At 36.6% G+C, this 22,734-nt stretch overlaps 3 protein-coding genes across 7 annotated transcripts; 2 read left to right on the forward strand and 1 right to left on the reverse strand.

Annotated features, from left to right (window-relative positions):
- The first annotated feature begins 3,827 nt into the window (after positions 1–3,827).
- LOC130732976 (nucleotide-sugar uncharacterized transporter 2) lies at positions 3,828–7,115 on the forward strand. Of its 2 annotated transcripts, none has more exons than XM_057584996.1 (7): positions 3,828–4,268; positions 4,838–4,989; positions 5,091–5,299; positions 5,487–5,580; positions 5,718–5,884; positions 5,968–6,138; positions 6,701–7,115. In XM_057584996.1, the coding sequence occupies exons 1-7, from the start codon at positions 4,193–4,195 to the stop codon at positions 6,984–6,986; spliced, it is 1,155 nt and encodes a 384-aa protein (XP_057440979.1). In that variant the 5' UTR covers positions 3,828–4,192; the 3' UTR covers positions 6,987–7,115. The 2 variants fall into 2 exon arrangements, with proteins under 2 accessions (XP_057440979.1, XP_057440981.1); XM_057584998.1 differs by having other exon boundaries at positions 3,829–4,268; positions 4,842–4,989.
- A 652-nt stretch (positions 7,116–7,767) lies between these two features.
- LOC130732978 (GBF-interacting protein 1-like) lies at positions 7,768–16,396 on the reverse strand. 4 transcript variants are annotated; one of them, XM_057585002.1, is made up of 9 exons: positions 16,126–16,396; positions 15,229–15,272; positions 14,572–14,671; positions 13,109–13,238; positions 11,597–12,192; positions 10,888–11,125; positions 9,881–10,178; positions 9,055–9,507; positions 7,768–8,536 (listed from the first exon to the last, which is right to left on the reverse strand). In XM_057585002.1, the coding sequence occupies exons 1-9, from the start codon at positions 16,301–16,303 to the stop codon at positions 8,243–8,245; spliced, it is 2,331 nt and encodes a 776-aa protein (XP_057440985.1). In that variant the 5' UTR covers positions 16,304–16,396; the 3' UTR covers positions 7,768–8,242. The 4 variants fall into 4 exon arrangements, with proteins under 4 accessions (XP_057440985.1, XP_057440984.1, XP_057440983.1 ...); XM_057585001.1 differs by having other exon boundaries at positions 9,881–10,181; XM_057585000.1 differs by having other exon boundaries at positions 10,888–11,128.
- Positions 16,397–18,267: 1,871 nt separating this feature from the next.
- Positions 18,268–21,464, forward strand: LOC130732979 (ER membrane protein complex subunit 8/9 homolog). The gene is made up of 5 exons (XM_057585003.1): positions 18,268–18,644; positions 19,327–19,473; positions 19,562–19,621; positions 20,496–20,662; positions 21,082–21,464. The coding sequence occupies exons 1-5, from the start codon at positions 18,435–18,437 to the stop codon at positions 21,110–21,112; spliced, it is 615 nt and encodes a 204-aa protein (XP_057440986.1). The 5' UTR covers positions 18,268–18,434; the 3' UTR covers positions 21,113–21,464.
- Positions 21,465–22,734: the final 1,270 nt, after the last annotated feature.

Raw genomic sequence — 22,734 nt, forward strand, 5'->3', positions numbered from 1 at the left:
CTTCTGAAATGTGCTCATAATTGAATGTTTGGAAGAGTCATTTGGGACTTTTGAATTGCTCAGAGAAACTTAAACTTTTAATCATTTTAAACATTCTATGATTCTAAAATCAGAAAATATTAAGTTCAATGTATTTTTTGGATAAGTCTCAAGAATTAAGGAACATAGTAAGTCTTGATTCTATTAAAAGATTAAGTTGCTTTTCAAGAGAGAATAGGTAAGATCTGAGAGGACAAAGGATAAGAAAAACAAGTATCCAATTGATAGTTAAATACAAGAATTAGCAAATTCAAGTTGAGCTACTAGCATATTCCATTTAACCAATCAAGTTTTATTTAGAAACTAGGACTAATCCTGGAAATGACCTTTTGAACTAAAATCTATTAAACTATGATATTTAATTTTTTTCTACACCTTCATGTGTTATTTGCCATCGAGTCTACCGAGTCTGAGCCAAAAACGAGTTTACTGTCGAGTCAACCCGTTTTCCACACCTAGACTCGCGAGTCTACCGAGTCATCGAGTATACTCGCGAGTCTGACAACCTTGGTTACTAGGTGTTCTTACATGAACAATGAGGTACTTTCTTTAGGGTTTATGGTAGCCATTGTTATGAACAAGAGAGAACCTTTTTCATTATGAATGGGGGTTAGCCTTTTATAGTGGGGGCTATCACATTTACCATAATCTATTACATTTGGGCTTTGTCTATGGTCTATTGGGTCTTAGTATCAACTCATACGCCTAACTAAGCCTATCTGGACACTAGCGAGCTCCTCCGTTAACTTGCCTTGCCCAGCGTTGTCAAAGAAATGCCACATTAACCCAGAACAACATTCTCCACCTTCACCAATCTTGTGGAAAGAAGAGAAGTTTGGATTTGGTTGGAAACCTGTGGCCAAAGGATATGAATGTGGAATGATATTTGGAGTTGGCTTGGGATATTATGTATTCTCAATCGGAAAGCCTCAATGGCTTGTGAGGATGTTTGGAGGTCAGCTTAATAAGAAGGTGAAAAAGAGGATAAAAAACAGGACTCGTGGAACAATAAATCAACTGGTTCAGATGTCATAACCTTAGAGTTATAGCAGTTGTTATCTCTTTTATTTTTGTTCTACTTTTATTATGAAAATAAATTTGAGTTTGAGAACTTTCTCAACTTGTTTATTGTAATTTGAATTTGGGGTATAAAATGGGTATTGTTAGACTTGTTTAGTTTGTTCTTTTGTATTAGGATTTTTGTATTTTGTAGGCTTCGACACTTGGGATATTGGTTTGTTTTTCCTTATGTAAATCCCTAGTGTGTGGTTGTTGCCTCCGTAAGTGAATTAATTAATAAAGCTAATTAGGAGGTTCCGTCCTCCTTTCAAAAAAAAAAGAAATTTTAATTTGGGGTGAGTTTGCTGTGTGAATGTAATATTTTACTTTTATTTGGTCTTATTATATAAGTGATATTTAATAAAATTGCAAAGATGGAGTGTGTATTAGTTGAAGGCTTAATTGCAACTTTGGTCCCTAACGTTTACCAATGCCACGATTTTGGTCCCCCACCTAATTTAATTACATGGATGGTCCCCGACGTTGTAGGTCGTGTGCAACGTTAGTCCTACCGTTTATTTCTTAATGGAGGAGGCTTACGTGGACGTCCAGTTGGAGAGAGAAATGAGGTATGAGGAGAGAGGGAAGCACGTGAGTATCACGTGACCCTTATCTGAACCCATTATACCCAAACCCTTGACCTCCCTGGAACGAAGAAGGTAACGCGATTTAGATCCCTAGGGTTTCAGATTTGGGTATAATGGATTTATATAAGGTTCACGTGAGTTCACGTGATACTCACGCGCTCCCCTCTCTCCTCGGATCTCCTTTTTCTCACCAACTAGACGTCCACGTAAGCCTCCTCCATTAAGAAATAAACGGTAGGACTAACGTTGCACGCAACCTACAACGTCGGGGACCATCCATGTAATTAAATTAAGTGAGGGACCAAAATCGTGGCATTGGTAAACGTCGGGGACCAAAGTTGTAATTAAGCCTTAGTTGAAAGGTTTTTTATCACACGTACTCTTGAATCCCTTTCAAGATTCAATTGTAGTATAGCTTATATCGCATCCACAGGGAATTGGAAATACAATGTCGCTCTTTAGCAAAATCGCTTAAGCAATAGATTCAAATTTTTTGTTTAGAGATTGTTCTTAACTAGCAACTAATAGCACATGTAAAAGTGAATAAGCGGAAGTTTAAATGGATTGAAAACAATTAGAGAAAACTGTTGGAATTGGTTGTCACCGATTAACTCAAATGCATTCTAAGATTTCATATATAAACTTTTTCCTATGGTTGGTTTCATCACATCTTGTCTTATTTTACTACACGGTCTCCTAATGCGAAGTTTATCGTTTCACCGAATTAACCCTCAATCTCTTGATTGATTAACAAAGCAAACAGCATTACCCACAGATGTTAGTTTGACTAATGATCTAATCTTATCTCTAGATCTTAGATTCATTAGATGATATCAACCTAGATCAAATTCAAATAGCTAGTTCTCACTATACTATCAAACCAAAACTCATGTTCTAGGTGATCAAACTAAAACAAGCATTAAGCACAAGGTGTATCATTGAAACCATGTATAGAAACAGATTTATATATAAAGATCAAAGTGAATACATCAAAATCAAAAGGCTAAAACCAATTCCAACAAGAAAAGCTTAGTTATCTATAGACAAGGATACTATATAGACTTACAAAGAGAATTAAGGAAGATTGATGATTTCGTGTCGTCCTTGGCGTGTCTCCCGCCCAATGGAAGGTGTTGGAACCCTAAAATTCTTCCTTTCTTGCTCCTCTTTCAGTATCTGTTTCTCTCTCAAGCTTCTCTCTCTATTTTGTGTTTTCCAAATGTTCAAAACTGTCCAAAACACATCAGATTCGAGCTTTTTATATCCCTGATCGGCCTTGGTTTGCTCAAGCCAAGCTAAGTTGGCTCAAGTGAACCTTTCTTCATGCTGAAGTAGTTAAAACCGCCTTCAGTTGGCTCAAGCGAACCATGCTGAAAATCTACAGTAAAATACTATCTTTGTTCCTAATTATAAGACCTAATACAAAAAATTACGCTTATTAAGAAAACATTAAATGTATCTAATTAATGTATTGGTTTTTTAATATTTCATCTTTAACCTTTATCATTTTCTCTCACTAATTAATGGTAGATGATAATTAAAACTTTCGAATTGAAAACACACAATTAAAACTTGCGAATAAGCATGTGATGGGGGGGGGGGTGAGCGGTTATCCCTTCTATTTTTACTTCTTCGTATTTATTTAACTTTTTAGTAAATATAAATATTTAAAAACAATAAAAAGAAATAAATAAGAGAATAACAAAATGTTTATTACTTTTTCCTAATTTTAAGTGTTTATTTTTTATCGACTAGAAAAATGATTGGACCGGGTGAGTAGTAGCCTGCTTAAATTTTACCCTGGCCAACCCTACTACCAACTAGTTGGTGGGATATATCTGCAAACTCTACATTTTAGTTAGAGTAAAGATGAAGGGGAAAAAAAGTTAGAGTGAGATGAAACTTTTGAATTAAAGTGTGTTGATATCTTAACATCTTATCATAAAATGAGGATTTATTCATGAATCTCTCACCTAAAACTAAAAGAGTATTTGGCGGTTGTTGCAACATATGTCTTGACTGATTCCTAATGATATAACAACATTTCATGATGTTACCTTAACTTCCCCGTAAATCAACAGCTACATCAACATACGAAACAGACAAGTGTTACTTATAATAATACCCTCACCAAGAGTTCAAGTATTTTGAATCGAGAAACACGTGTTGCCAAATTGGTGGAAGCCATTTCAAATGCACATTCTCCCTAGAACATGAAGAAGCAAATGTTCTTCACTTCCTTTTTTTTCTTCTTTTTCTCTTTTGTTCCTTAGAAACCCCTCCATGAAGAATGTCAATGTTCTGTTTTCTAGACACCCTTCAACACATTGATTGTGTTTAAAGCAACTAGGCCTATTAATTAATCCATATATACATGCCCCTTTTTTCCTTTGCCTTTCTGCTTTGGCTTCTTTTTGTGATTGGAACAGTATTGTGGAATCAAAAGAGGGTCCCTTGCGCATTTTGATTAAATATGTGATCCAAGTCCATGAATAAGCTTGGTTGCTATGGGGTGGTTGGATTCCCTGTTTGGGGAAGGACGAAAAGTTATTAAAAGGAAGGACAGTGATGCTGGAGAAGCAGGTTTTTTTTTATTTCTTAGCTCATATATCATTGTTTTTTATTACGTGCATAGTTTTATATAATGTATCAAAAAAAAAATTAGTTTTATATAATGTATATCAAATTTTAGTTTTTACCTCAATTCATGTGTTCTTGAATTTCTAGGATTAGCTTTTCAACTTTGCTATGGTCAATTATTCAGAGATTAGATTTAAACTCTCTTAAGCTAATTATTACTTTCCCTTGGCCATTATGTGTGAGATTATATTTTATCAGCCAAGAAGATGGTGTTTTATATGTGCTATTTTATTTTCTGCAAATTTGGTTGATGTTCACACTACCCAATTCCAAAAATGGAATCATCTTTTAGAACCACTTTGTGAATGAATATGAAATAGAAACAAAGATTATATGACATTAATGACAATACCCTTGGTCTCAATACCAATATAAACCACACTATAAAACCCCTGTTGGAAGAGTTGGACCTACCATAATGTGAATATTTTCGGCTCGAACAGCATTAGCATTGTCTTCAGAATACCCAAAAAAAAGCGAAAAATGCAGGTTCTCATGGTTCAAATGATTAGGTAGAGCACTGGAGGAGATAAGAGGTTCTTTGTACAATGAGCTCCGGACCTCAGAAGGAGCCAAGCGCCAACAACAAAGATACTGTGGACCAACGGTGGCATTGACCTTCAACTTCATGGTTGCAGTTGGGATTATCATGGCAAACAAATTGGTAGGAAATTTATGTTGTGATGCCCTTTTTGGAAGTTCAGCCTATTTGATTAACAGTTCAAGCGCCTTTGGGATAGTTTGTTCATATAACTCTGTTGACAGGTAATGGGAAAAGTTGGCTTCAACTTCCCAATTTTCCTCACATTTGTTCACTACATCACCGCATGGCTTCTACTTGCCATTTTCAAGGCACTCGCGGTGCTTCCCGTCTCTCCTCCATCTAAAACAACTCCATTTTCTTCTATATTTGCACTTGGAGCTGTTATGGCTTTTGCATCTGGCCTTGCAAACACAAGCCTCAAGTATAACAGGTTGCTCCTCTTGCTTTAACATAGATTCTAGTTGGATAAAAATTAAATAGCACTTATCGGAGCTTATCAGCTAGAAAAAATACTGAATAAGCTTCAATAAGTGCTCTTTGATCCGCATCCAAACAGGCTCATAATTATATTAAAATACTTGGAACTTTCCTGTTAGCTGACAATCCACCTCATGCAGTGTTGGTTTCTACCAAATGGCTAAGATTGCTGTTACCCCAACAATTGTTCTAGCAGAGTTCATTCTTTTTGGGAAAACCATTTCTTTTAAAAAGGTCAAGAACCATGCTCCATCCTTTCTTTTTCTTTTTCTCTTTCTTAAATTATTTCAAATATGTGAAAAAGGACTATTCCATTTCCAGCACCTTCCTTATTTTTCTTATACACTAATCATGTCATTGCAATGATGCAGGTTTTGGCTTTGGCTGTGGTATCAGCAGGTGTAGCAGTTGCAACTGTGACAGATTTAGAGTTCAATTTTTTTGGTGCTATAGTTGCAGTTATATGGATAATCCCAAGTGCCATAAACAAGATTTTATGGTCTACCTTGCAACAACAAGGCAATTGGACAGCTCTCGCGTAAGTACTAGTAGTAACTACCCAATTCCTCCTTGAAAAAATTTAAGTTTTCAATGCTAAGACTCAAGACTTTCTCATTGTAGATTGATGTGGAAGACCACACCAATCACAGTTTTCTTCCTAGTGGCATTGATGCCATGGATAGATCCACCAGGAATCTTATCCTTCAAGTGGGATGTAAACAACTCAACTACCATTATGGTATCTGCTCTCCTTGGTTTTCTCTTACAGTGGTCTGGTGCCTTGGCATTGGGGTGAGACTACTTTCCTCTTCCAATTGAAAGATTCAGGGAAAATGATTTATAGTGAGAAAGGAAAAGAAGATATAGAACTAATAAATGTGATAAGAAGAGGGAAAATTAATGAATGTGATAAGAACAGAGAGAAGTAATTGATTTGATATATTGTAGATATGATAAGAAGATAGAGATAGAGAAAAACAAATGAGGTGTTTTTGGAGTGTCTGCAATATTTGGGTGTGTAAGTATCGTTACTGAAGATTAAGTGATGTACACTATTCATCTATATGATATACAGTAGTACAGAAGATGAAATTTTGGTACATTTTTATTAACTCTTAAAATGTAAATAGTATCCAGGTAATTAGTGGAATACAAACTTTTCCAAACAAATTATGGGACAGAAATAATATCCCCTAGTCTGCCAGCCCAAGTTGGTGATATGAGTGAGTTAAAATTGTTTGGAAAACTATGTATCATCTTTTAACACATGCTTCTACTTCTGATAAATATTTTTGCTCCTTGCTGGAGTGAGCTTAGTTAAGATTAGCTAACATCATTTGATGAATCAATGCAGGGCTACTTCTGCTACAACCCATGTTGTTTTAGGACAGTTTAAGACTTGTGTCATTCTGCTGGGAGGCTATCTATTATTCAAGTCAGATCCTGGGGTTATAAGCATAAGTGGAGCTGTTGTTGCTCTCTCTGGAATGTCAATTTACACAACATTAAACCTGCAAGAGTCTCAGGAAAGTACAAGCAAGCAGCTTCCAAAGCAAGTTTCACCACCTCCCCAAAAGCCTAAATCAGCTAATGAAGACAGTGAAGATTTGAATGTAAATATTACTTCCGTTGTTGTCTGAGTCATACAATGCATGTCTGGAAACTCTTCTACAATTGATTCTGGTTTCATAATTGATTATGATCAAAGAGAAGTTGATCCAAACATGCTAATAATTTGAGTACCACCAGTAAAGCAAAGTTTTTTCTCATGTGATTTGGTTAGGCAATTCAGGTCCAATTCCATTTTGCAGCAAGCCTGTTTTTTTTCCCTAGACATTCCAGCCACACTATTCAATCATTGAAAACTTGTTAAGAATATATCACCATGGCTTTTTTCCTCAAAGTTCCAATCATAGTTTCCTAATGCAAAAAAAGTAGGCTAAACTAAATGGATGTTCAAAGGCTAAAAGCACATATATTTTGACTTTAATTTTAGAATTAAAGTATAGTCTTGTTTTAATTAATATTAAAATCAAATATAACATTTTATCCAACGTGACAGTGTGATTGGATGTCAGTGTTAAACTCTTAATTTATTAATTACAAAAACATCATGTTTTTCAATTAATTTTCTTCTTTCAAATGTTTATTTAAAACAGTTACATTTCAGTGTTTCTTAAAAATATATTTAAGAATTTAATGGATATACACTATTAGTGTAAAATAGTTTTACGCTGACATCCATGCTGGAAACTTTCCACAACAAAAATCAGACAATTAGTCCATCAACATACATAATCACTTCTGAACGAAAGCTACCGAATGTAGCTTTTGGGGTTATCGTGCTTTTGATTATGTGCCCACATGTTTAATCTTATTATCAACAACAACAAAGAGACTTGAAGAAAATAGATGCCACAATTCTCATGAACCAAATAGAAACTGAAATTCGATTTCCTCTGCTATAAAAATTTAATATACAGGTGAGAATACAGATCGGAAAAATTGGTAAATCCCACCTACTCTTGGACTATTGCCTTAGTATAATATCACTGAGAATGACTATGTTTAATATAGCATCAACATGATGTTTTCTAAGAAGCAGAAGAATAGGTGAGGGCAAAATAAACTGAGGACTAAAATAATAAAATCTAATATGAGAGAGAGAGAGGGGGGGGGGGGGGGGGTGTAGGGAGGAAAAGAAAGAAGATCTGCAACTAGCACCCTTCAAATCGTTAGCACCAAATATTCCACCAAAAATAGTTGCTAATTTTCTTTTCTCATTCTTGAGCCGCATTTCTTATTTACACTGATCAGTCCAGTGTTCATGCTTCCTGGACCTGAGCACAAAATATATGCATTTTAACATTATGGCACCAAGAAAATGTGTTCCACCCTAAAAATTAGAATTCCAATTAATCTGTGAAGGCTGAGGCTGCTGCTGCTGCTGATAAGTTGCTGAAGGAGGCCTGGACGTTTCAACCGGCCCGGCCGCCGCAGCCTGAGACTGCTGCAAAAGATTAGAAGGTGGCGCTACTGTCTGTCCTGGTTGATAGAGACCAGCAAATCCCTGCGTTGGGGGGTAGGTGAGGTGTTGTCCCTGAGGAGTAAGGTTATACAAAGAACTAACTTGCAAACTGGACATATCTTGGCCAGGTGGTGCATGCATCCACATAGGAGAGCCTTCACTCTGCAGCAAAATTACAAAAACAAGTTTAGTAACTAGCAAATCCAAGAATTTCCATACAAGTTGATCAATCCAAAAGTAAACTCAATAAAAAACAAACATCGATGCTATTGAAGTGCATGTTTGGATTAGCATTGTCACAAATTGATTTTGAATAAAATTGATTTTTGTAAAATTGATTGCAGTAAAAGTGAGTTGAAAGTAAAGTGATTTATATTTGGGCACATTTATGGAAAAAAGTGACTTTTGTAGGCTAATATTGTGAAATTGAGTTGTAAATTCTCACAATTGATTATGTTTAACGAAGAAGCTACTCTCTTTAGCTTCTAGCAGAATTGATTTGGGGACTAAAATCAATTTTCCAAAATGGCTCTCGAACATCTATATTCTCATCCCGAATTGATTTTACTCTTGAGGGTGGGGGAACCAAACAGACACAAATTGAAATATGTACAGCAATCTCTTATTTTATCAAGAAATATGCTCAGGTGAAAGAAAAAAAACACAATAAGAGAACCAACCAGCTGTCCAGTTGAATAGATCTGGTTTTCCTTCAACTGAGATACTGAGAGATCTTCATTTCCAGCAGAGGTTCCAGTATTCACTGCCGGACTAGGAGCATATCCAACAGATGGAGTGATGAATGATCCAGAAGGAATTCCAATATGAGCCGCATTTCCTGTATTTGCTCCCGTCTTGTATTGCGGATGAAGAGGGAATTGGATACCGGCAGCTGCAGCAGCGGCGGCAGCTGCAGGTAGATACATGTTGCCAGCTGATGGCTGTTGAGGGAAACCATTGTGGGTTAAAAATTGGTGTACTGGAGACAAATAAAATGGGGGGTAATAGGGGCCATATGGGAAGAAGTTAGCTGGGTATGGTGGCCTGAAAATAGAAGCTGGATGTGGAGAGACAGGTATAGAGTTCTGCAGAGGTGGAGTTGAACTAGGGGACACAGCTTGAGAACTTGAACTCTGCAATGTTAATAGAACAGTAGAGGCATAAGGAAAAAATGAATATAGATATATATATATATATATATATATATATATAAGAAATACATCCATAATTATATATCCAATAACTAGAATGAAAACAAGAAAAGTTCTTCAAAAGAAAGACAACAAAATGCAGAGATAACTAAGTTTCTTTGTGTTAAAAATGGCATATAAGTTTTTATGGTAAAACTGTAAAAGTCTATGGTAAACCACAAATCTCCTAAATAAGTTGCACTATGTTCATACCTCCCAGAAAATCAGAAAGATAGTACTTAAAAAACATAAGATTTAGTTCTAATAAACACTAAGTAGACAAAGATCTTAAGAAATAAAAGATAGAGGAACTTACAACAAAGTTCGGAAAACGTGATGTTTCTTGGGCTTGAGACTCAGATCCCTCAAATTGAACTTGCTGAGTCCCTAACATAGTGGACATGAAATTCAAACCATAGTTTTGAGCACTTTGAACAGTCAGATTTGGATGGCCCTCAGGTGCTAACAGTACCTCCTGCTTCGGCTGATCAATCTTGGGGTCAGTAACAGTTATAGAAGTGCCTTCTGAAGCTGGTGTGTTTTTAATCAGATAAGTTGGGGGATGTGAATAATCAAGATGATCTCCTTCTGCAGTCAATGACACACTTTGGTTGCTGCTACAACATCAAAACAAGAAATACCATCAAAACAAAGATTGAAGTAGCACACCATCACACAAGTAATACCACAGGAAAAGAAACCAATTCATACAATTAAAATAATTAATGGAAGAAATAGTAACCCAGACATATTGTCTTGTAAGGGGTAAAATATATCCAAAGAGAACTTTTCCAACTTCCTAGCACCAACTTTAAGGTTGATTATAGTTTTTATTAATAAAGTTTGATATAAGAGAACAGAACTAATGCTTTTTTTGGTTAGTTGGTATGATAGAAAAAGAAGAGAAAGAGAAGAGAAAGAATCACGTGTCTCTTCGCTCTTTTTGTTTGGTTGGGTATAGAATGAAAAGAGAGATTACTTTTGTATGAAATGACATTTTTACCGTAAATATATAAATATTTATAAATAAGTATGATAATGATAATGATAGAGGGATAAAATAGGAAAGTGGGTAAAAATTACACGTTCTCTCCTTTCTCTTTCCTCTATCACTCTCACCTACCATACAAGGTTGGGTCATTCTCTGCGCTCTAACTCTCTCCTATCTAACTCTCCATCCAAAATCAACTCTAGCAAACAATGTGTAAGAAAACCCAACCATAACGTTTTTACGTCAATTAAAAGGCATAATGAGAAAAAAAAAAAAATCTGCAGTTTGATATGCAAAGAAAAAGGCACACAAGAAGCATATGAATTACAAACCAAGAAGTAGCAGCTTCGTCATTCCCTAGAGAAGATTCGAGAACAGGAGAAGCATTATTTTCGCAACCAGTTCCTCTGCTGGATCTTTCACTTTGACCAAAAGTATTATTAAAGCTTCCAAATGTCAGACCACTTTTTAAAGCCTTAGGTACTTGGAAATGATTGGGGAAAGTAACATGCCTCAACTCAGCTGAAGATTGCACACAAGCTTCTAAAGTTGAAACCTCTGTGACATCCGCTGCTTCATAAACATCCGCAAACATGCGGGAAGGCATAATAACAGATATAATTAGAGATGTATTGACAAGAACTGAGAAAAAATGGGGGGGGGGGGCGGGGGATGATACAAAAAAAACTGAAAATTTTAGGTGATTCTGGGTTTTGTCAGGGTAACTCCTTCCTATATGCAAGTATCTCAGCAAGTAAAATCTGGGGGTTCACTCATCGGTGCAGATTCCAAATATTTAGATTATAGGCTCAGCCAGGTGCTTCTCCCTTAAAATACCTTTATGAATGGTTTCATAGAATCCTCTCTCAGGGTTACTTTCTCCTAAATCCTAATCTTATGAGTTTCAATGTAATACAATTGTTGGGATCAAAAAATTAAACAAGGACTATAACCAATACCAGAAAGTGCATAATAGAAACAGGCTACATAAAAAAATTCTGTTACTCAAATGAGTAAACAAACATAGAATTAAAGATTTACCTGGAGGCAGTTCAGTACTGCAACTGGAAGATGACCTCAAAGAACCATTCAGAGATGGAGGGGATGAGAGTTGTGAGGGCTCAGGTAACTGATTATTTATAACTTCATTTGACTTCTGTGTGGCATTCAAGTTGCTTGTTGAATTCATAGACCCTGAGTTTTCATTGTTGGATGCTGATAAATCACCATCTTCTTGAAGTTTGTTTCCCATTACATGATTTGGCCCAGCAGATATCCGGTTACTCCCAACTTCCCTACTAATAGCACCATTAACACCATGATTCCGGGAGATAGATGGTTCCAGTACAGGATCCGAAGAAGGGGAATAGACACCAGACACAGAAGTTTGAGATTGATCAGTACTTGACAGAGACTTTTCTTGGTCAATGCTGGAAACTGAGACAAAGGTTTGATCAGGGGAAGCAGCTACAGCAGCAGCTTGAGGTCGGAGATTTTCTTGATTGACAGTGCCATTAGCAGCGGAACTGCTTTTTGGGACAGTCACTACACTACCTACGAGAGATTGGCTAGCAGAACCATGACCAGACTTCGCATTGGATTGATTTACAGCACCACGGGATACAACAGATGGGCCCCTGCAATTGAAGAAAGTTGGATTTAAAGAGGATAAATTAATTATAAAAAGAATATTAGAATAACGATGATACCAATATTGATGCTGCTGCAATTCTCATCAGACAATAATGAATAACTTCATATAAAATGTGAGTATTAGCAATCCAATTGTAAATTCATGAGATATTATTATTAAGCTGATCATGCAAGCCAATTTTTAAACAAACTGTTTATCAGTTAATGAAAAATGAAGTAGGCAATTATTTTTCGTAGTTATTATCCATTAAAAGTTATAAAACAAATAAGAGTACAAATGATTTTTAATGAACATGAATACCCAACCATGGCACATTGCGAAAAGTTTACCCTATAAAATGTTATTTACCAGTACCAATGAATTTTGGCAAGTACTTATACACTAGGGATATCAATTTTCGCCTTTTTTTATTTTAGTTCTTTTTCTTCTTTTTGTGACTTATCTTGCTCTTTATCAAATAAACAAGAAAGAAATAAACCTTTTCTTTCGCAATTACATTTTCTTATAATCAGAGTAAATCTAGTGAGTTAGAAACTTAAGCAAATATGAGAGAATTACAACCTTCTGCCTTGAGATGCTTTATTTTCTTTTTTCTTCTTTTTGTGACTTATCTTGCTCTTTATCAAATAAACAAGAAAGAAATAAACCTTTTCTTTCGCAATTACATTTTCTTATAATCAGAGTAAATCTAGTGAGTTAGAAACTTAAGCAAATATGAGAGAATTACAACCTTCTGCCTTGAGATGCTTTATTTTCTTTTTTCTTCTTTTTGTGACTTATCTTGCTCTTTATCAAATAAACAAGAAAGAAATAAACCTTTTCTTTCGCAATTACATTTTCTTATAATCAGAGTAAATCTAGTGAGTTAGAAACTTAAGCAAATATGAGAGAATTACAACCTTCTGCCTTGAGATGCTGTATTATTTTTTTTCAGCAAATCTTGATGAGTAGAGGGAGCACGAATTCTCTCCACAGTGTGATTGACTCCATTTTCCCTTCGAATAGCAAGACTCCTCCCTCCTCCACCATCTAGCAAAGAGATATTTACAAGAAAAGGTAACAACTAACAAGCAACAAAAGTAGCAGGAAATTTAATGATTCGTAGCATAAGTCTCTTCTAAAACAGTTCATATTCTAATTCTACGTATCCAATACAAATAGTGTTGTTAAATATCGGCCAGGGTGGATATTCATGGCGGGTTTTGAGCAAAACGCTTGGGTGTGGCAGGCTATGGCAGGCATCATACTCATGGCCGCCATGGCAGAAGGTATGAGATTTTTTTTTAAAAGGAAGTTTTCTCAGGCCCATGGCTTCTGCTAGCCCATTTTTTGTGGGTTTGACCCTGAAAACCCTAGTTTCCTTAAGGAACCCCTAACCTCTTCTCACTCTCACCCAAGCTCTCTCAAATCTCTCATCTTTCACCTTTATCTTGCTGTCCCTCCAAGGTCCGGCTGCTGCATCCAACTCCCGGTGATCTCTCAGACCGCCGTCAACTACTTCGACCACTCTGGAGTCTGGCCACCAGCAAGTCTTCTCTGGTCATCCTCTCTGATGAAGGTAGTTTGCTGTTTTTCTTCTGGCCATTTTCTCCTCGGTTCTTGTACTCTGTTATTCCTCCCTCTCAAAGACTTAAGTCTTAAAACCCATTCTGTTTGTAGTTTATACAATGGCAGCTGGGCAGCCTTCATCAAATGCTTCAAGGGCTGAATTTTCATGTTTTGTACTCTCTACTGTTTGTTTGTCATGTTTTATATCTTTTGTTGTTAAATGTTGTTTAAAACTTGAATTTGTCATGATGTTTTACTATCTATTGAACTTATGTATGAGACTTTTGGTGGTATGTATCTATGATATTGAGGCATCTTTCATAATTTTCTGTCTATTTAGCTTATTGATCTTGACATAAGTTAATAGTATTATTTTATTTTAGTGTATTATGTAGGTTTTTAATGTATTATATATATACATATAATATCCTTTATTAAGGCCAGCATGGCTTCCGCCATGATTTTATGGCCTATTTTTGTCTTTCCGCTGTGATCTGGCGTCCGCCATTAACAACACCGAATACAAAAGAAAATTGCAATAGTATCAAAAGATAAAAGATAAGGAGAGAGCTACTTTTTGTCTCATCCAGCTGATTAAAAAGGGGCATAACATAGCTCATTTGGCAGATAAATAGAAGTATAATTCTCAATGTTCAGGTAAAACAACTTACTGTAAAAAAAACACATAAGATTGATGGCATTCCAGAAAATTGTTTCAGAAAAAGATGGTTTGAAGGTGGAACTCCATAAATGGAACAGAGGAAATCTAAAACAAAACGTAAAGTCAAGCCTCTGAAAAGTGGGGAAATCGTACCAGGTAAGTTGGAGGAATAGCCCCCTGAAGCACCCCTTCCCCCCCTCCCCTGTCCACCTGGCTTCAACCTAGACTCCTCAGAAGCCCTGCTGCTCAATCCCTACAATAGTCAACGTAAAAACAAAACACTCAGGGTCAGGGCTAATAAATATAAAAGAAAAATAATTCAAAAATACAAGCACATTTATACTCACTAACAACTAGACATGTACACTTAATAACCCATATACAAGCAGCATCAAAACAAAAACAGGTCGTTAGTTTTTACTCTGTAAGTAATGCTGCATGATTACACAATGTACACTTGTTTACTAGGAGGAATAAGAACAGACATATTCAGGCAATCATAGAAAATGAGGAGCCTTATATAATTTAAGCATGGGGTCTACCAATCAATTGGTTCATAAACTGACACAATGGCATCTCATGACAGAATAAGATGTTCCTAGCAGGTTACAACAATTAAAATACTAAAGAAATAAAAGATTCATTCACTGCAACTGACATATTCATTAAAATTAGACATAGACATCTTTATTCTATGCTTGACTGTTTAGGTAAGAAATCAACCTCATTTAGCAACTCAATTTTAGAGAGCAATCACAAACAACCTAAATATAATGATATAGCAAGTAAGAGGGGGAAACAAAATCTTACATCCTTCTTTCGATCACGCCTCCTTTTTACCTCATGAAAAGTATCTGCAAACCAAAATGTAAAAAAACAATAATCATAAGAATAACTCAACAAACACATTTACTTTCAAGAAATCATAAATGAAATAGTGTTCAAGCCATTAATTAAAGAAACGTGTATGATCTCAGAGCATGAGAGAGAGAGAGAGAGAGAGAGAGAGAGACCAGCAAAGGCTATGTTTAGGCATTTCTTGGCACTGCAAACGCAAACCAACACACACTTCAAGACAAAGTAAACAAAATGCTTCTCAGATTGAGATGGAAGTCTGTTCATGTTGCACTAAGGTATCCAAACACACTAAGTACTTAAGCTAATTCCTCATCACAGAAACAAACCGCACCGAGTTAAAACTTAAAAGATAAAACCCCTTTCTGTTATCCTTCATCTCACCGAAGCCCTGATACACAACCCCTTTTGTTTTTAACCCTGATCCCGCTACTTAAACAATAAAAAAATGAAATTTTTGCTGCCCAAAGAGCCACACACAGCTAGGTACAAATCAAAAAGAAGTAAACATCAAAATTAAATTGACAGCACAAACTCCACTTCCACAATATCTTTAACTCAAAGCTTCAAACTTGCAAACACTAAACATATGGAGGAAAGGGGAAAGCACTGATACACAACCCCTTCCCTTTTGTCTTCAAACCTATTCCCACAACTTGGACAGTAAAAAATCAAACTTTTGCTGCACAAAGAGCCACACATAGCTGGGTACAAATCAAAAAGAAGTGAACATTAAAATTAAATTAAATTGACAGCATGAACTCAACACAAAGATTCAGACATGCAACCAGTATCTTCAAATAGTGAACATTACAGACAGATGAGAGAGAGAGAGAGGGTGATTGAAAAGACCTAAATAGAGAAGCTTCTGAGCTGTCTCATTGGGATCCATGGAGCATTCCTTGAGGACGGAGTAGATTTCATCGTCGGAGTGTAGTTTTCCGGTGATTTCTCTGATGTCTTGGATGGTTTTCCGTGCATTGTTGGGAATCATCGGAACCCTAGAACCAGACCCGACACCGCCGTTCATGTTTTTCTGCAACGAGGAAGGGGAGGGACACACACCGGCTGTGTTTTTTTTTTCTTTCCTATGTGAGAGTTACAAGAGAGAGAAGACAAAGACTGTGACTACTATCAAAATAAGCATTTATATAGGAGCCCTCTATATATTTAAATTTAAGGTTAAATTATTTTTAGTCTCTCACTTAGGGCGTTTGTTAGAGTTATCCAAAAATATTTGAAGTACATGTAGGAATGTTGTATCTTAATTTTCCGATGTATAAAAAAAAAAAGGAATGTTGTATCTTGTAGAAGTTTTGTAAAAATGTTCACGAGCATAATTATTACACACATTTTGTCACTTTTTTCATTCTCGTCTGGGCTTCCCTTCGCTGCCGCAGGGTAGACATCGACTCGTTGTGTTCCTTGTGTGGGTCGAAGGAGGAGACTATTGATCATGTGTTGGTGGGTTGTGAGGTTATTCGACGATGCTAGTTGGGCTTTGTGTCGCTCTTGCTTACCGCTACTGAAGAAGTAAGCAGTAGCTCTATCGCCCTTGCTTCTCAAGGGCTTGCTTTATGTGTTAGTGAAACGTATAGTCAAGGCCTTACTCCATTCCCTAGGCATGAATGGTGGCCTTGCAAGCTAGGTCCCAACTCTTACCAGCGCCACTTAGCTACTCTTTAATTGTTCCTGTATATTAAGCCTGGACTCTCGAATCTTTTGCTTCTCGTGTGGTGGCAAACAATGCAGCCTGCATTGCGGGAGATGCCCGCCCGTAGGGCCTAGCCCGCTTCTCGCCCAAAAGAACCGCTCACTAGCTTCCATGAGTTCACGTTGCATGTGTTGAATGACCTTGATGCGTTCGGTATTGCGATGTTCCAGTTGCTAGTATATTCAATATGGGAAGTTAGGAACAAAGTTGTTTTCAAGAGTGGTTCTTTCTCATTCCAACAACAGTGGAGAAGTTGCCAGCAAAGTGGGTAAGGCCGAAGAGGGGGACGATTAAGGTGAACACAGATGCTTCAACCCAAGATGGCAGGATGGTCGGATTTGGAATGGTGGCTAGAGACAAGGATGGAGAAATTATGGATGCTGCTTCCTTGTACCCCACGTTGGTGTTCTCTCATGTTATTGCATAAGCATTATGCTTGCGTTAGGCGATGGAGTTGGCAATTCAACTTGGATTCAGATCAATATTGTTCGAAACGCATTGCATTCATTTGATCCAGGCTTGGAAAAAGAGGGCGGGGTCGTCTTATTTATTTCCTATTGTTAGAGATTGTTATAATTTTGTTGCTTTCTTTGATCATGTTAATTTTTCCTATACCCGTAGAGGGGGTAACTTTGTTGTGGATTTCATGGCGAGGAATGCATCCTCCCTTAATAATGTTGTGTGGGTGGAGGACGGTCCTTTGGGTTTGTGGTCTTTTCTGGCCACAGATGTTTTGGCGGATTCGCCTACTTGATTTCGTTCTAATGAAAGTTCATTTTGAAAAAAAAGGTAAAGGATGGGTCTCTTACAACCTATCTGGTTTGAGAAACAAATTTTTTTGTACCATTTTAATATTTAGAAATCATGTTTACTTATTTTTTCATTTTTATCATCTTCGTCGCCGCCACCATTGTCACCATCATTGCCACAACCATCGTCGCTAGCACCACCACGGACCCCACAACTTTCACTGCATTTGCCCCCACCGCCACCTTCTCCACCCCTTCCACCAGCATCGTTGTCACCTCTTTTCATCTCATTGGTTGTTGTTGCTGGTGGTGATGACAGCGATAGTGTTCACTAAGAAATTTTAGAAATGTGATACGCATCAAATAGACTTCAAGAAAATATTTCGTTGGGGTTTTCACTAAGAAATTCAGTATTTACGTTCCGGGAAATAAACAGTATTATGGGGTTTTAGGAAATTAGGTGGGTTGAGAAATTTAATAGGTAGGTCCATTTTTTTTATACATGATGCAAATGTAGGCTTAGACCAGACGAGCCTAATTGGGCTCAAAGCCCAAGAAACAACATTGCAAACATTCCTTTATCGCCGACGCCTAGGATTGCAACTATACGACGTCGTTACCATTGTTGTCATCACACTCTACATCAACACACACACCAACAGCGAAGTCCACAACAGTTTGTGTTGTGAATCTGAAACATGGGAAGCGTCGATTTGAGGTACGAGGTTGCACAAAACGCATACATCAAACTCGTCCTTCACTCCCTCAAACACCCCTCCTCCGCCGTCAACGGCATCTTGATCGGCCGCGTCTCCCCTTCCAACGACACCGTCGAGATCACCGATGCCGTTCCTCTCTTCCACTCTCACATCCCTCTTCTCCCTCAATTGGAGATCTCCCTCATTCTGGTCACCCCTCTCTCTCTCTCTCTTCTAGGGTTTTATGCTTTTTTTTTCACACTTTCTCATTCAGTTTTGACCCCAAATTGTTATTTGTGAAATTATGCATAAACTCATATGCTTTCTTAAATAACATGTTGTTTAATCATCTGGGTATTTCTTTTCTTCTTCTGGGTATCTGTTAATTACTGCTTACTTTGGAATTTGGGTTCTCCTTAGTTTATCATTGTAATTTATGCATAAACACGTAAACTTTGTTAATTAACTTGCAATTTAAGCAACTGGATGGGTAGTTTACTTTGGATTTTCGTTAGCTGATTATCCAAACATTATGCATAGACACATATGCTTTCTTAAGTAACATGAAATTTAATCAATTTCTGTTTGGGTATCAGTTGATGATTGTTTACTTTGGATTCAACTTAATTGACAATTGTAAAATTATGCTAGACACATATAACAGCAATTTAATCAATTTATGTTGGGTATCAATTGATTATAGTTTAATTTCAATTTTCCGTAGTTGATTATTGTAAAACTATGCATGAAGGCTTATGCTTTCATAAATGACATGTAATTTGATCAACCTGGTTCAATTTTTTTTTCCCATGTTGGGTAAAATTTGATTATTGTTTACTTTGGAATCTCTTCAGTTTTCTGATTTTTGTGATCATAACTGTTTGTGGGACAGATAGAGGAATATTTTTCCGCTAAAGGGTTGAACATAGTTGGGTATTTTCACGCGAATGAGAGGTCTGATGATCACGAGCTCGGTGGTGTGGCAAAGAATATTGGTGACCACATCTGCCGCTACTTCCCCCAAGCTGCTATCCTCTTGGTACGTGTTGGAACTTTTGCTAATCTTTTTCTTATGAATTGTGTCATTCTGCTTACCACCTATTTGTTCCCTTTACAATTCTTCGCAGTTAGATAATAAGAAACTTGAAGGTTTGAAAAAGAGCAAGGAACGCGGTGCTGTGATGCAGGTTAGCAATATTAGAATGGGAAACCGCATTCATCAACTGCTTTAATAATTGGTTATACGAAAACTGTGTTTACCAACTCTATGAATGTTATTTGGATTTCTCTTGATAACACGTTTGATCAAATCATCCAATATAGAGAAAATAGAAATTTGCAAGGGCCTTTATATGAGTGGAATGAAATCAATGGAAACATGAAAACCTTTGTAGTCATTACAATAAGTGTATCTTCTGTAGTCTCCTTTCCCATCCGACTATGAGCAGTTTGCTTATATATTTTGGTTTCCCCATCTTAGTTTTAGAGCTTATTTTGGTGCCTTATTCTCTAAACCTGGATAAAATTTCTGTATGGCTTAACTCGATATTAGGGAGTAGCATCTTGAATGTATAGTAGCAGTAAAATCCTGGACTTCAATCTGATGATGGCAACAATTTAAAATCACAAGGCTTGAATATTTTGCTTAATCCCTCTTCCTGTCTCCAGCAAAAGTTAAAAGATTCCTTGTTTTATTTGCCACATGTTTGCAGCATATCATATCAATCTATCTGATTTGAAGTGAGACAATAAAATGACTGTGGTGTGTGATTGACATGTTATGCTGAATTATAAAGGCTGCAACCACGGGCCAGTATAAGAATTCATCTAAATTTGTACTAATCACAAAGATTTCATGCCTTTTGTTTGTTACTTGTTTTCAGTTTTATGGTGTGTCCAGCATACACTTTCTTGTTGATAAATGAAAAACAAAAACACTAACTTAACGTTTATAAACTTGGTTGTGAGTGCTTATGCTATTATATATGGTTTCCCCATATGATCTAGAGTGATCTTTTTGCCGGTTACATTAACACCGATTGCCTTTTTCTTATGATTTAGCTTTATCTTAGGGATGCATCTAAGAACTGGAAGTTGGCTCAGCCAGATGGGAACAGTCGTTTCTCTCTCAAAGAGCCATCAGCAAATCTGGTCTTATCAGACTATATTTCATCTGAGAAATGGAACAACATTGTAGATTTTGATGACCACCTCGATGACATAAGCAAGTAAGTGCTTTTGCCCAACAACATTTCGTGCGTGTTTGGTTTCACCTTTGTGAGCCATAGAATCAATTCTCATTTACCAGAATCACTTTAGGTGGTTGTATAGATGTTTGACAATTGACTTAGAGAATTGATTTTAGTGACAAAATCAATTATGTAGAGAAGCTAGAGAGAGTAGCTTCTGCGGTAGTCATAAACATAATCAAAATTATGAGATTTCGTAACTGAATTTCACAACATTACTTTATAGAAATCACTTTTTCCCACATAACCATACCCAAACATATATCATTTAACTTTCAAGTCACTTTTACCAAAATCAATTTTGAGAATGCTGATTGAAATACATACTTATTTCGCTAGATTTTCTTATATGCTCTTATAATTGACTCTACATGATCTGTATTCTATTTTGTTTTCAGGGACTGGCTAAACCCAGGGCTCTTTAACTGATGCCAGCACTTGGGAGTTCCATCTTTACCGAATTTACTTTGCAAGTGGATGATCCTCAGGCATAAGATGATAATACATATGCCAGATTCTCGATGATGAAGAATTAGGGAACAGATTTTGACATGGGAATGCTGTTTCATGATAAACTTTTTCAGATGTATAAGCAGGATATTTAACAGCTGCTTAACAATCTTCACTCGCCTTCCGCCTGCAAGGGTTTTGGTCGGAGAGCCTTTGTATTTTTAGGATGTACGTATACTACATTGGAGTTTGTTGGTTTTGCTTGTGACCAATTGTCATATCCTCCATTATTTCAGTTGAATCCCATAAATTGCCTAGATTTATCGGTCAAGATTCATTTGATTAATGTCACGCTACCCGACAAATGACATTTACATCAAGGGGAAAACTTATATACAGTACCAAATATGCTGTTGGTGCTGTTTTCCAACTAAAAAATGACATGTGGCACCCATTAATTTTTTAAATTGACTCTTTTATTCTGCTACCTCCACTACCCCTCTCCTTAACTTGTGATGAGTTTTCCTCCATTTTTAAAGACATCAGAAACAACATCTCTACACAAGCCTTGAAACATGACCCTGGAGAAAGAATCTTGGAAATCAACAGGTCAATTTTCTAAATCCCACCCACAAGAGCTTTTGAAATGAAGAAATTGCAATAAAGCAAGTTAATTTTATAAAATTGGCTCTGCTGAATCTGTACACATCATGGTCTGAGAGTACTACCCATGTCAACATGAAGCACTTGCTTTTCCTGCACCGAAATTGGTTATGTTGATTCTGTATCCAACATCAAAATTACGGACTCGTCGTACCCCTTTCATGGTCGTCCACGTTGCAGTGTCTCGTCGTACCCCTTTCATGGTCGTCCACGTTGCGGTGTCGAGGTTGAAAATTCAATTTTGAGATTGGCAGAAGGAAGGGTGTTGGAGTTTGGACATGTAGGGTGTATGCCATGGAAGGAATTTGGAGATCAGAGGTTGGAGATGAGAGATTGGGGGAATAAGAAACGTGTTAGATTTTTTTTGAGATATAAAGTTGAAAAAAAATATCGATGTATCATGTTTTGATTGGAAAACAGTACCAACAGCATCAATGGTACTGTACCTAAGTTTTCCCCTTACATCAAGCAAAAAGATGAACACAAACCCCTAAAGAAGCATAAGAGAGTAAAACGACCATGTTAAAAAACAAAGGGCTAAATATGTTTTTTTGTCACGAATTATTGGTTTTAGTCCCTTGATTAAATTTTTATCGGAATATATCCTTTTATCCGCGTGTGTGGTTTTAGTCCTTCTCGCCTTTGATTGATGAGTTAGTCCCCTAAATAAGCACAAAAGACTAATGCTAAGTTTTAGGAGATTAATGGATATGCACCTGACGTCCAATCACATTATGCCACATAGAACTAAGTGGTTAAAACAAGTTTACATTGTCAGTGCACATCTCATTTTCTCAAGTTTTAATCCCTTTTCATCATTACCAATTACTAATTAGTAATTCCACAACATTTTCAACCTAATCTTAACGTAAAAATGAAAAACCTAAACTAATAAATGTAATGGATAAATAATTTTATACAATCATAAAAGTCTTCAT

The sequence above is a fragment of the Lotus japonicus genome, chromosome 1, assembly GCF_012489685.1.
Source record: "Lotus japonicus ecotype B-129 chromosome 1, LjGifu_v1.2".
NCBI classification, from domain to species: domain Eukaryota; kingdom Viridiplantae; phylum Streptophyta; class Magnoliopsida; order Fabales; family Fabaceae; genus Lotus; species Lotus japonicus.